This window comes from Python bivittatus, unplaced genomic scaffold (genome assembly GCF_059951505.1).
Source record: "Python bivittatus isolate LINGU-HERP-01145 unplaced genomic scaffold, Pbiv_v1 ctg000080_np1212, whole genome shotgun sequence".
In the NCBI taxonomy this organism is placed as follows: Eukaryota; Metazoa; Chordata; class Lepidosauria; order Squamata; family Pythonidae; genus Python; species Python bivittatus.
Genome location: NW_028277035.1, coordinates 23,601,266 through 23,616,173, shown reverse-complemented (window position 1 = coordinate 23,616,173; position 14,908 = coordinate 23,601,266). Strand labels below are relative to the sequence as shown.

At 39.0% G+C, this 14,908-nt stretch overlaps 1 protein-coding gene across 1 annotated transcript; it reads right to left on the bottom strand.

Annotated features, from left to right (window-relative positions):
- Positions 1 to 972: 972 nt before the first annotated feature.
- On the bottom strand, positions 973 to 14,381 carry BNIP1 (BCL2 interacting protein 1). Its single transcript, XM_007425881.3, has 6 exons — positions 14,213 to 14,381; positions 13,364 to 13,456; positions 11,833 to 11,924; positions 10,215 to 10,316; positions 6,362 to 6,480; positions 973 to 3,390 (listed from the first exon to the last, which is right to left on the bottom strand). The coding sequence occupies exons 1-6, from the start codon at positions 14,294 to 14,296 to the stop codon at positions 3,194 to 3,196; spliced, it is 687 nt and encodes a 228-aa protein (XP_007425943.1). The 5' UTR covers positions 14,297 to 14,381; the 3' UTR covers positions 973 to 3,193.
- Positions 14,382 to 14,908: the final 527 nt, after the last annotated feature.

Genomic DNA, 14,908 nt, shown 5'->3' with positions numbered 1-14,908 from the left:
GGTTCTGGATTACTCTGTGTGTGTGTGCACCTTCAAGTCAGTGTTGACTCCTGGCAACTGCCTAGACAAGTCCCTGCAGTTTTCTTGGCAAGGTTTTTTGGAAGTGGTTTTCCACTGCCTCCTTCCTAGGGCTGAGAGAGGGTGACTGGCCTAAGGTCACCCAGCAGGCTTTGTGCCTAAGGCAGGTCTAGAACTCATGGTCCCCGTTTCTAGCCTGATGCCTTAACTACTACACTGAACTGGCTCTCTCTGGATTAATAGAGTAATTTTCATCTGCTCTATAATCACAAATAAAGGTCTTTATAAACTGCCCTCTACCCTTCTATGCTGATGGTGGAAATGGGAAAACATATTCACCTTTTTTCCCCACTTCCTTCTATTTAGTAACAAATGTTTAGTGTATTACAATCAGGCTGAATCAATCCACTGCAGGATTGAAGGTCATGGACTGTAATCTACTACACTGGTCCAGTGGAGTTGGTAGAGAGGTTTTTCAACTTCCCAGTCTAGATCTGAGATTAACTGGCCCAGTGACCCAGCCAATTTCCATGCCTAGGGGAGGACTAGAACCTGAGCCTCCCTGCTCCTAGTCCAGCACCTTAACTATTATGTCACACTGGGTCTCATTTAGTGTATTAGCATGCTAAGGAACAAACACCTGTTATTGTTGGACAGTTAAGGATTGCATCACCTTGAATATTCTTACGGAAATTATGCACGACAGATGATAATAAAACATTGCACTGGCTACTGAATGGGCGGACTCATTTTGAAAGGTATTCTAGGGCTTCTCAACAACCTCCACAAAAATCACATAAAGATTTAGCAACATAAAATACATGTATCTGACTATGCACAGATTAGCTAATTTCTATTAAATGCAACACTCATGTGACTAAGCCCCTAATTTTCCAATTTGGAATCCACTGATGAGATCAGACACTTTTTTAAAAATTTATTTTTTATTATTGAGAAGAAAAAAAAAAAACACATAGAAAGTGCTTTAACAAAAAAGTAAAAGAAATACAATAAAGAGAAAAAACGTTAATATGTCATAACAGTAAACAATTACAATTCTATATATACTTATCTAATGCAAATATTATTCAAGTACATATATATTTCTAATACATTTATATGACTATCATGTTTTTTTAAAACCTATCATATTTTGTATAAATGAGTCCCATATTTTATTATATTTGTCCATACAAAGTCTACATCGACTGGCAATCCACTCGTAAGTAGCAAGTGCAATCAGGTCTTCAATCCGTTGAGTGAATGGGATCATACGTTTATCTTTCCAATGCTGCAATATCAGTCTTTTGGCCATAGTAAGGGCATGAAGAACCCATTTACATTATCCGGTTGTCAAGTTCCATGTACTAGGTATATATTCAAAAGAATTTTTATCTATATAAAAATTTTAGCTTTTGTCACACAATCATATTTATTTAGCTCACTACTTTCTCCTAAAACTTGGTAAGTATAGGACCTTCAACGAGCCTATCATGCTAGTAGGAAACACAGCCACCCTGGAAGACTTTTATGGGGTCCCCCAACCAACTTTTTTAGACTGAAGAAGCTGCTTGGACAAGTAGCGAAACATCTCTAACCAAAAGAAAAGAAGTCCAGTTGCCGTGACTCAACCTCCAGACAACACTGTACAAACATATGTTTTAAAGAAGCATTATTCTTATTACATCTCCACCAAAATCCTGTTTTTGACAATCCAAGATCAGACACTTACATGATAAATAGCTGGATTCTAAGAAAGGGACAGTTCCTTGCATGAAAACCAGAAGAGGAATTGAAATGAATTGCAAGAGAAAGAACCCAAAATTGTCTGACTCTATGACAGTTCTTTGCTTCTGGCATTTTAGCTGGGGCAACAGGAAGCAGCACTGAATGTTTAACTGGACATTAAGAGAATAATTTTCAGCTACCCACAGGTGCATTACAGGGAAAAAAGAACTCTTGTGTTTAAGCACAAAGTTTATAACAGGTTAAACATTCTAGAAAATTAAGGAATGTTTTTATAATTTGTGCTTATTATTAACATACATAAACGTCCCACAAGAAAACATTAATTACAAAAAAATGCTCTTCAGTGTGTTTGTAGAAAGTAATGCTGAAAAATGTTTCAGAATGAAAAGTTACCATTTAAAAACATCATTATTTGGAGTTGACTATAGATCCCCTTGATTCTTTCAACATCACTATCCCAACCCCTTCAGCTCACTCAGATTTCTTCATTTTGCCATACAAGCAAATATCAGAAGACAGTACGGTTGCCTTTCTTGCAGCAAATTGTCTGGGGTAAGGCTTCTTCCTAGGATCCTTTGCCATCTCTCATAAGAGCCAGCAGTGAATAAAACCCAAGTCTGCGCCCTGCTCTTGCTTGATGAGGACAGCCTTGATGTGCAACTTTGGACCTAGAAAATAACTGTGTGCGCTGAGAGGAAGAACTCTGTAATGCTCCTTGCATGCATACTACCCTGTGATGGTATAGTTGTGTCCACAGGAAGAGATGGAATCTTATAATATACCTTTAGCCTTATGTTAAAAAGACATCCAAGAAATGAGACTGCTATCCCAAATAAATGATTTGATCAACATGAGGCATCAAAACCGTACACTGCGATGAAGCAACGGAATCCATCTAAATATCACTGGCAAGAGAAACAGATAAACAAATAATATGGACCCGTCAATTAAACAGAGATTTGGGGATTTGCCTCATTGCTTTTTCTGGAGACAATCTGAGGAAAAGGTCATTTTTATAATTCAAAAAGGACCATTAATAAGACTTACACACTTTGCATCCTTTAATTTATAAGATTTTTGCAGCACTGGCATTCACATGTACTTTACTAAAGGTATAATATACAATATATCTAATATATGTTTATAGTATTCTCCCAGTCCTCTCAGTTCTGTACTGAACTGAGGAAAGAATCAGAAATGTATTTCAGGCCAAAGATGGGAGACACTGGAATATGCCTCACAGAATATGCCTAGTGATGTATCCCTCCAGCCTCAGAGCAAACATGCCTACTTTTTCCTCTTCCTTGTTCTAACCTGCTGCTTGTATGATAGTTCTGTCTGACAGAAGGGTCTCCTGTCAGAACTCTTTTTGCAATGTATCTCCTTTTTTCCTTGCAGTCATGCTTCTTCCTCTCACCTGAAAATATTACAAAAAGGGAAATAGTCTTTTTTTCAGGATGTAAAGCACAGTGGCCAAAAACAAGGCCAAGGCAAGAAAGATGAGCAATTTATCAGTCAGCTCCCTGCGATTATATTTTGTAATAAGCTTTCGGCCCAGCTGTATTGTTCCAGACATGGATTTAAACTCCTCGTTGGCATCCAAGATGGTTCGTGAAGAATTAACTGAAAGAGAAAGTGTACACTTCAGTGGATTGTTTCTGAAACATCTAGCAAAAACATACATTGTGGAAGCATCTTGTTTGTATCCTGTGAAAGAAAACATACCACATGCAGAACGCTAGGTAAGTTGGCTTACAGCTTCATATTTTTCCATCCAAAGCCAGATGAAGTCAGTTCAGATGGCTCTCTTGTCATCTGATGACCACCTGACAGTCCAAATGATACATTGCCATCTTGAAGAGACCCATTCATAGAAGGCTGAGATCAGAGTTGGCTAAGGCTCAAGTCTCCGGACCATTAAAACTTTTACCTCAGCCAAACTCTGTATCACAACAGACCATCATCTCTCTTAAGGCTGTTCACAAATACTCTAAAAAGGCAGATGTAAATAATTAAAACAGCAATGTATGAACATTCATAAGCATTTAGTTAAAGCAATCTGATCTATCTAAAATCAGATAGAAGCATTAAGTCTTTTAGCCTATATTTAAAAACCGTTTGAGAGGGAAAGAGCCAACGTAAACAGATAGTGGTAGAGTTTGCTCAATAAAATCACAGATTTTCCCCAAGCCCATGAGAGCTAGCCTAATGCTTAACATCTTTTCGCTGAAGCAAATAAAAATACTTTTCCTCCTAGTTGCCACTGTCAGGAGGCGAAAACAGAACTTACAAATACATAACTCTTTATCACAAAACTAAGCTACAAAGCATCAACCGGACATATATTTCCTAGTCTATCCAACAGCAAATCCAGATTGATTTTCCCCCTCCAGAATGGATTACAGCATAATCAAATAATCTTAAAGGCACTCTCAGGACCCCAAGGAAAGTGAGCAGGGAGTCCACAATGATTACTTTTGTACAGTCAGTTTTCCCTGTGCTGCTGGTATTCCTTGCAATGTGCAATTTCAGTGTGTGTGTAGAATAAGGTAAATCTCTGCTTCACTCATCAGCAAGACTTTTGGCACCCAACTGTTTAGCCACAAAAAGAACAAGGATCCCACCATGATGAAAAGTAAAGACTCCCTGAAGTCAAACTAACTTCTAGTAATGACAGGGACACAATCATGTAGTTTCCTTGGCAGTAACTGAGAAAGTTTGCCATTCCCTTCTTCTAGGATAATTTTTTTTGCCAACAGCTCTAGGATTTTCTGGTGGTCTCCCATCAAAGTGCTCACTAGGTCCAATCTTGCACAGCTCTTTGGGATTAGCGAGACAGGCTAGGTGCTGCCATCTTTTGAGGCCATCAACATAAACTAGAGTATTAAAATGAAGGATGGATTTATCTATGGGACAAAAAAAGGTGTGAACTACTTAAATGAAAGGACAACTTTTCTCTCCATTTGTTCTCTTCAATACTGACTCCAAGGATGGCTGGTTGATGCAGACCATGCAAGCTTGGCATTTGCCACCTCAGTTCTAGTTGGTTTCTGTTGGGGTTCAAGAGGCCCAGATTGCATTCCATATGACCAGCGTACAACTTAGGTTATAGCCCTGTCCCAGAATTCTCAGCAGGAATTTCTTGGTAATAGGCATGATGGATAGAAAGAGTTCGTTACAATTTTAAACTATTGCTTTGGGTGTGTTTCAGAAAAGGCATCACCAGTCTGAACAATAAATCAGCCATTTGGTAAACCAAAAGAGATGTTTTGCTGTACAGATATTGCCACTGAAAGCAAGCGGACTGACCATTCTAGAATGGAAGTTCTGCAGTGTGTTTCACCTTAGGCATTTTGTTCTTGGTATAAATAGAGCACAAATCCACAGAACAATTAAGTGTACAATATACGTCTTGCATTTCAGAGCTCTACATTTAATCCCTGGATCTCTAATCGAAAAGACCCCAGGAAGATGCTCCAGAAAGCTTTCTTTGTTAGACTAGAACAAACTGTGGACAGCAGGAATAGAAGGCCTGGGTTACAGAAAGCAAAATCAGTATTTTGAATCAGTATAAGGCAACTGCATACGTTCATATCAATTCTCTTTAAAATATACAGATTTGCCCCTTCTACTCACCATTTCTGTGTATTTTAAAAAGGGAAAAAATGAAATAGATTCATGTTCCTCATAATTTGTGAAACGTGCATATTTTATAAAGGATATCCATGTTCAAGTACACAATACAATCAACATTAAAATATGCAACACTTCAAATCAGTGTACACACTCAATATAGTACAGCAATGAATACTTCTTATCTCATGTTGGGATCATCCCACTCAGAGTAAAACAAAATATTCTCATGAGAATGGTCCATATTACAAATATATGTTTGTGTTTGTGTGTTGTGGATAGATGAGAGAGAGAGAGAGAGAGAGAAATAATATGTGCGCACACATATACACTACTACATAATTCTCCATATCACCATAAGAATGACTGGAAATGTCCAGCAAAACATTTGGCATGGTCACTAAACTGCATTTTTTCCCTTTCTGCTAGGTATATGCAGGTCAAATAAAAGATTGGGAAACATTTCCCCAAACTCTTCTCTGGCTGTTTTATTGAAAATACTTTTATTTCTGGGTTACATACATACACTTCATTTCTATTTAAGCCAATTGATTTTAGGAATTCATTTACCAAAAAAAGAAATGCTTGAATCTGAGAGTTATAACAAGAGACCTCTTAAGGTACATCTTGGTTGCACCACATGACATTCTTACCTTATCCTTTAAGGTCCATCCTTGAACGAATATTCCTGTACCTGACAGATTACTTAGGCCTTAATGAGAAAGTGGAATGATCCTCTCATGCAGAAATGTGAATTCAGAAGTGTCTTGAGTGAGAGGAAGGTACATGCAGCTTAATTCTCCTGGTTTCTTCCTCTCATGGAAGCACCATATAAATCACTAAAAGCCAATGGCCCTGGGGAGGATATAGGGGTGGGGTGGGGTGGGGGGTACTAGGAAAGCCCTGTTGCATTAGAACATCACCTGTCCATCTTGGACTCAACTCCAGATTATTTACTTACCTAGCGACTGCATGGTTTCCTCACTTTGCCGAACCTGCTGAGACATCATTCTGCTAATTCCCATCAGACTCTCTGTGATGTTACTTGCCCCCTCTGCCAAACTTTCCTTAGTAGATTTTCTAAAAGAGAAGAGAGAAAGAAATCTAGTATGTAATCAAATTACATTCCTTCCTAGTTTCTTCTTCAAAAGCAGAGGGGTTATAGAAAAGATGGCATCAAGGAGAGAAATATTCCAATATACGTACAAATGCAAACACGCTTTCAATTACGCACAGTTTTCTTGGGATGATGCAGAAGGGATTTTCCACTCCCTTTGCTGGGATGTTTTGTTCAATTATCCAGTCTAGCTTATAGTTCTGAACTAAGTGGCTCCCGCATCAAACAATTAACCAGGTCTATGCCTACATAGCTTGTAAATCAGCCAAAGTCAGATGCTATCACTTGCTGAAGTTCTTAGGCTCCCTCAAGTCAAGCTTGACTCGTGATGAACTCAGTACTGCCACCTGCCTGAGCTGCCCTTGGTTGATAGAGAAAGCTAAGAGGAGTCAGCTCTGGTTAGTAACTGGATGTAAGACCACCTGGGAATTAAGGAGCTATAGGCTAGGCAGAGAGGTTAGAAAAAAATATTTTTAAAAAAGCAATGGGAAACATGTTTTTGTACCACACCAAAAAAACTACATGAACACACCAAGTGTTGAGCTCAACTCAACTTAACTTGCATTACAGCTGATCTGCATGACCCAGATTGCTCCAGCTAGAGTATGAGCCATAGCCATTTCCTGATGGTAGGAAAAAATTACTTAGTCATCTACCCACCCCCAAGTCATTGGGAAGGCAACTTCTGTCTTTCCCTCTATGTGTCCAAAGTAGTGTTCTCCCACTTATGCCAGCTCAAGCAGCGCTGCCCAGTTTGTCTGCTTGATTTCACTGTAGGCAAACCCCTCCATTCAAATTGGCTGCTGTGCACTGCCACAGAAACACCTCCTCCCCTCAATCACTGGTTGCCCTCAAGACATTTCATGCCACTGTCCTCAAGACATTTCATCTTGACTGCCATACCAGTGACACCCTGGACTTTTTAAACCTATGCAGCACTGAAAGGCTTGGCTTCCCTCCCCCCCCCCCCGCCCCTCAGGTGAAGTTGACAAGACTTTTGCCAGTTTTCTTATAGCCCAAATGACAGGCCTAATGTCACTAATCACTGTGGCCAAAATGAGGAAGGGACTGAAATCTGAAAAGGTGCTTATTAAACTGACCTCCTTTTCAGATGGTTTACACATAGGAGTGAAGCATCTTAAAAATGCAGTACGATAAAGCTCTTAGTCTAAAGACAATTATCCACTTAAGTGCTCAGAGCCCCTGATAGTTTTTGAAATGATCCTGCCTGAATGTTATATGGCTTTAATGGAGGAATGAATTTAAGATGTAATAAATGTTAAGTGTAACCATAATAATGCACAAATATAAGCTACCACTGCAAGAATCCAGGATCCTCTTTTTGCAACATCACATAGCTTGACTAAAAAGTTAATTACAAATGTCCCATTCTTTTTCTGATACATAGAATCAAAAACTGATTTACACCAGATATCCTGTAACATTCTTGACATATCCAACTGCAGAAGAAGCCAAACTACTTATTCCTATCACTACAGATCAATATTTTAATAATCAGGAGTACATTATAAATTAGCCCAAATAGGACTTCCAAGGACAGCAATGGCAGACTGAAGACAGCTCCACTTTTGTGGAGCTGACAACTGCGGCAAAAAGAGCTGGTGAATAGATTGGCTCCTCGGAACCCCTCTCTGGATTAAGGAGATGACAAAGATCACCCACAAGTTTATTCCATGCAGAATCTCCCTGCAAAGAGAGAGTAAAATAACAATCTCCAGCAGGTCTGAGGGTACTGGGAGCTGGGGGAAAAACATCGTGCCTAAGCCGCAGTTCGGTGCCTTTCAAAGAGATGCTGGGTTTGCCTACGTCTTCTCTTAAATACTTTAGGAAACTACTTTTTACTGATTTCTTAGAAGTTAAGAATCTTCCAAAGGGCAAAATTTATTACGCCAGGAGAATCTCCTTCTACCTTGGATGAAAGAAGCTCCATGTAAGTGTAAGGATAAAAAATAAAAGATTTACTGTTTGGAAAACAGCAAAAGTGAGACTAGAATGTGGATTTTGGAAAGTTAAGGGGCTAGATGGACTTGAAAGAATATTTTCTGTGGGACATTTAAAAATTTATTAAAGAATATATGAAGTTTCTGAAATTAATTGTAAGAAATCCTCCCATGGGAAAGTTTTGTTGATTGGAAAATGAACAGATGATAAGAGGGGACTTGAAAGTTGTCTAGAGGGAACCAGAGAGAACAAACAATTACAATTAAAGGAGCAGTATTATTTGACTATAGCAGAAATTAAGGCTGTTTGGGAACAATGTACTCAGAAATTACTTACAAGATTGTCTGATTCTATAACAGAGATATAGAACAACAGATTTTATTGAACAAAGCAGAGATTGAGGCTGATTGGAATGTGGACTTGGAGTTTAAAAAAATGCTGGATTATAAAAATGATATGGAAAAAGATGCTGTGGATTTGAAAATGGATTTTAAAATGCCAGAGTATAAGAGTGATATGGAAAAAGATACCAAAATGGATTACAAATGAAACCAGCTGATGTTATAATAACTATATCTTTTTTCTTTCTTTTTAATTAAATACTAGAGAAGGTGTTAAGTTACTGAAATTGTTTATACTTGTCCAGAGGGAAGGGGAAGTAATCTTTTATATAGTCTCTTTTTTCTATCTCTTTGAGCTTTTCTTTTTCTTTTCTTTACTTTTTATATTTTCCTTAGTTTGAATTAGTCTTTTATCTTTGTACTTGTAAACTCTAATAAAATTATTATTAAAAATAAATAAATTGGCCCAAATACAGTGGTACCTCGGGTTACGAACGCCTCTGCTTACAAACTTTTCGGGTTACGACCAGCTCTGGCCGCAAAAATTTACCTCGGTTTGCGAACTCCGCCTCGGGGTACGAACCGGATCCACGGCCATTTTCCGCCGTGGCACGTGGTCTGCGGCCATTTTCCACCCGTGCCACGTGGTCCGCAGCCATTTTTCCGCCCTGCCGCACGGTCCGCGGCTGTTTTTCCGCCCTCCCGCGCGGTCTGCGGCCGTTTTTCTGCCCGTGCCACACGGTCCGCGGCCGTTTTTCCGCCCTGCCACGTGGTCCACGGCCGCTTTTCTGCCCTTGACGCGTGGTCCGCAGACGCCAGAACGGATTAACGGTAATTACATTGAACCTTATGGGAAAATTTGCTTCGGGTTGCGAACAAATCGGGTTGCGACCAGAGTCACGGAACGGATTAAATTCGTAACCCGAGGTACCACTGTATATGCAGACCAATGAAGAGGCATTCTTAATGCTGCAGAACTATTCAACTTTCTTGAAGAAGCAAAATCTACCAAATTCAATGGGAATTACTTCAGAGACCCAGAGGGCTGAATTAAAAAAAAAAAAAAGTAGGTTTTGCAGCTACCAATATATGCACCATTCCCAAAATGTATAAGATAATTTCATGAAGCTGCAGAGAAAACAGCAAGCATGCAACGAGTGTAGGGGCTGAAATCAGCAGGAGAGAACTTAAGCTGTCTGAATTCCCGGCAGCATCTCAAAAAACTCACTGCATATGATGACCAAAAATAAAGAAGGTTCCATGTGGTGGAGTTAAAAGAGAACAGCTTAGATTTATAGTGGCTCACAGGAATGAATTTCTAAAATAGTATTTGGCAGAAGATTGGGAACTTCTGTGCCAATTTTTAATAACAATAAAAAAGAATAATTACATACCTTTGTCGTAAAGGATCTCCCCCTCGCAGCAATTCATCTTTCTCAGAATTGTCAATAGCAATTTTGCAAGCTAGGTTTGCCTTTCGCCAAGCTGTCTGATTGCTGAAATTATTAACATATAGACCTTGGTATCATGTACAAAGTACCTGAGATACTTGAATGCATAAAACTAAAGTGTTCAATTTGTCCTTGGCATAATTAATACTTTTTTCATTAGCATATGTGTTATATCAGCATCTTATTAAAAGCTCTATGATGCACTTATCTTCCTATTTCTTTATACCTTATTACCATAAAAATGTTTCTTAGTTAATGGTCTGTGTAACAGTGAAAATACAGTATCTGGATGCTTACAGAAATTGATAACTAACATCCAAACTTTTGGCAAAGTTTCTAGCAACGCTTATAGCACTGGATAGATGGCCTGAATCAAACTATTTTTCAGTCAACTGATTAGTCAACTTTCAAAAATTGCATTGCAAGTCACAGCTAATTCTAGTAACGGAGTATTGTAGGGAGCTATTTTTTCTATGAAAAGAAGGACGAATTCACATCCTTGGAAGAAAACCCCACTAAATTTAATGGGACTTACTATCATGTAAAATTGTCTAGATACTGCATTCTAGAGATCCTCATGCATAACAGGTTGAGTACTAGCTAACACAAAAATCAGCTCTGTCATCATAAACCAGAGGTTTGAAAGGGCACATCATTGTATTGCACCTTGTGGGGAATATATCGGATCTGAGAAGGGAACATTAGGATACTTGACAGGGATATTTCTAATACAGAACTGCAATAATCGCACTGGTCCATTGCTGCTTCTTGTCTGCCCCTATGATCCTCCAATCCCATCATTTCAGCCGATTTTACAGAGCTGTTTTACCTTGATGTTTCACTGAGAAATTGCTACATGTAGGGCAACATATGCTAGAGATTCTTCCCCTGAACAAACATGGCACAAGGTATTATTTACTTTTTTACATTTTTTCCCTCATGAATTCTATTGGATTGTGTCCAGCCTTATCCATCAGCCAACCGAATTCCCCTCTCCTTCCCATATGCCTCCCCAATCTGCTCTGCAGGGCTGAGGAGCTCTTTGAGTAAATCTGGGAGTGCAGAGGAGTAGAGCAAAAAGTCACTGAAGGCAGGTGATTGTCTTCTTGTGTAATGTTGGATGAATAATAAGATGGTTACATAAGGGACTTGACTGCTTTAAAAACAAATAGGGAGGTGCTTGCAGATAGGGAAGTAGAGAACTCAAATATACAATCAATCAAATCTTGTATGAGGGATAACTTCAGTGCTTCCTATATTCTGAAATTCCTGATCTGCAGGCTCAGCTCAGAAAAGTATTACATCATTGATCTTGGTAGCCTGAAATTTTCAAAAAGTTTCATGGTAGAGCTACTCAAAGAGAGACATGCTTTTAGAGGGTTCCAAATGGAAAGCTAGAATACAAGCCCAGGTTTAAAACTAGCTTACAGGAATTGCCTCACAGGAGTTGAGACTGTTGAAAAAAATCTGTTTGTTTTGTACTACAAAAGACTTTCAGAAAAAAATGCCCAAATGCACATGCAAAATATAGCACTATCAAAATCTTCACAGTTTCACTGACCTGAGCATTTGCTTTTTATGGTTCTCTACTTCTTGGAGTAATACTTGTTTTTCTGATTCTTTATCTTGCTCCTTAGCCATCTGTTCAAGCTCCTAAGCAGAACCATAAACACACATTATTTATTAATACTTCTACATCAAAAAAGAAATATGCATAGTAAATGCACAAATACAAAATGCCATCCTTGGTTGCCAGTAAAATTAGATGGTTCAGGGCTATCAAAATTCTTCAGTGCTACTATTAATTTCATTTGCCCACTTTCAAGTGAAGGATAGACAAGCAGGAACTATGAGAACATCTCTCTCAGCAGCAGCGTGCAACTTTTTGAATATCCTGCTACACTAGACTTTTTATTGTATACCCAGTCCCACTTTTACACCAATGATTAAGAGTCATGGTATGTTACAATCTCTCTTCTTATCTTACCCAGAAAACATAAATCAGTACAAATCTCTGAGTTTTAAATTATCTATGGCGCATAAACAGAACATTTGGTGCTCTTTCTTTAGTGGAGTTTGAAAGTAAAAAATCTTGCTTACTTAGTAAAAAGAGTAGAACTAAAGGCCAGATGTTATGCAGGACATAACAGGACAGGACAACTCCATAGCAGTATGTGAACTGACATGACAATTCTGATGCAGAACCAGCTAATATAAAGAAAGTAGAAATACTTCCCAAATGGAAAACAATTACTAGCAAAACCAGATTCCCCACAATGCTCCTTTAATTAAAGTATATTAGCAAAGGGTCATAGTGTAACTCTATCACTGAAATTGTTTTGTCCATTTAATTGTTGTGGTTTTTCCCATCCCTACCCCCCAATAGGGCCATTTTTATTACTGTATTTTAATTGATTAAATAATTGCCCACTATTGTTGGACTTTACAACATGGCCACCACACATGAAAAAAAGGATCCAACTTGTTTGTTACATTTCCAGCATGTTTTACAAAAAGAATTATTCATTTCAGCAACCAAGAGTAATGTTCTAATAGTAGAATATCTTCATCAATTCTCTCTAAGCATGTTTGAAGTAGATTTATTTCTTCTATTGAAATTCCCACTGTTCCATCTCCACAACTGTGTTCAAGTTCTGCATCCATTTCACCATATAAGTCTTTAACATGTTGAGACTGTAAATCATACTTTTAGATTTATAGTAATTTAGTAATTTATAGATTGTATCTAACAGATATTCAGTATTACACATTAATAAGATTTTCAAATTCAGACAACTGAAATAGCAGTAAAATAGATAAATTCATGACATTTTCAACTTCCTTATGATGAGCTTTGCTGAAACCAAGTTAAATACCTTGCAGTCCTTGATCATTGCTGACAGATATACATTCAAACATGTTAAGCTCCTTTTAAAAAAAAAATTACACTAGCTTAATATTCAAACAACAAGAAATTGCATGCAGGTGAGTGCAAACACGTAAAAGATGGCTCAATAACCCCCTGCAAGCTAGTAAAAACATCTCTGGGTTTATTTTCAAAACATCACTAATGTTTTGTCAATATTCCTCACCTGTATTCTAAGACGTAAATGCTGGAACTTTTCTTTTACTTTGGCATTCAATTCTGTAAGCACGCTTACAGGTCCTATACAATCCCGGATATCCTGAAAGAAAGAAAATTAATGCATGTAGCCAGTATGGTGTAGGGTTAAGATGTCAGTCTAAGACTGGGGAGACCCAGTTCTAGTCCATCCTCAGCCATGGAGGTCTACTGGGTGACTTTGAGGTAGTCACCTTCTCAGCCCAGCCTATTACACAGAGCTGTCTGTTGTGGGAAAACAGTAAGAGGAAGGAGTGTAATGTACACCACTGTGAGTTCCTGGAGAAAAGGTGAAAGACATAAATCTAACAAACAACAAACAATTTTGCACCAATATTCTCTTGGAACATATATTCTTATCTGGATCCTCAAAATGCAGCAATTTCAGAAAGGTTGGGTGATATGCCAGTGGGGCATTTTAAATCAAGTATTATTCTTGATTTAAAAAAAACACATTTGAATGATGGCTGCCAAGGTGAGACTACCATCACACTCCAGAGTATGGAAAACTGAAACAGCTGAAAAATGACACCGTCAGAGAAGCAGATGCCTAAATCGGTGACAGCCGAAACGGCCAAGTGACTTTTAGCATTTATTACAACACAGACTTTCACTGAGTTGTTCAGCAGCTGAACGGGTCAAATCGTTTTTGACCCATTCGGCTACTGCAAGGCTCCTTGAGGCCGGCTGACGGATGCAGTGAACAAACCTGTGCCGAAGGGGCGACCATTGATAAGAGGGACCGGCGGGTACGGCCTATAAATAAAGTGCCCAGCGACCACACCCGTGATTGACTGAGCAGCGGCGACAGGAACCGTACCTGCACGGCGGCTTTAATCTCCAGGTCGAATTTGACAATCTCCTGGTTGCAGACCCGGACCGGCACGTCACCGGCAGCCGCCATCTTGGGGCTAACTACGGCGAGCGAGAGGGAAGCCCAGCGAATTTGGAATGCGAGCGGGCTTCGAGGCCGAACGTCCACAAACAGAAGCCATTGGTTGGCGCAGAAATGACGTGTCCCTTCTCCCGAAGCGGCTCTCCCCCGGTCTTCTAACTGCGGAGGGCGAGCGAAGCACCGTTGGAAGAAAGGAGGTATTTATTGTGCCTCGCATTCTGCTGCGTGTTCCCGGCAGCCGCGCTTATCTGCGTCTTTCCATTCGGGAGAACAGTCTCCACTATGCTTCAGATTGCGGTGACGGAATTCTTTGGAAACAACTGTAATTTAGCGGATTTTCCCTTGCTGTAGTACCTTTCATGTGACTATGACATGTAATGTTATTTATTGGGATTTATATTTTAGCATTACTGTTTTTCTTTTCAGAAGGGGGCAGAACTCGATACCTGAGTTTATGCTTTCTTTTGCAGAAAGTTAGGCTAATCCCCTAGTATTTCCAGATGAAATCATCCTAGATAGGAGCTGAGAAGTCGATTGCAGGAATGCTGTAGACATTGGATTGAAGGAGCCAATAATTAAATAGTTTTAAACTATTTAATGAGCTCTCATATTTTTAAAGAT

Bases quoted from the DNA above. Each gene is read 5' to 3' on its own strand.
- BNIP1 (XM_007425881.3), bottom strand. From the start codon at position 14,296: ATGGCGGCTGCCGGTGACGTGCCGGTCCGGGTCTGCAACCAGGAGATT. The intron at 10,317-11,832 runs GTCAGTGAAACT...TAATAATTTCAG, and splicing joins CATAAAAAGCAAATGCTCAG to CAATCAGACAGCTTGGCGAA. The intron at 6,481-10,214 runs GTATGTAATTAT...CTTCTCTTTTAG, and splicing joins GGAGATCCTTTACGACAAAG to AAAATCTACTAAGGAAAGTT.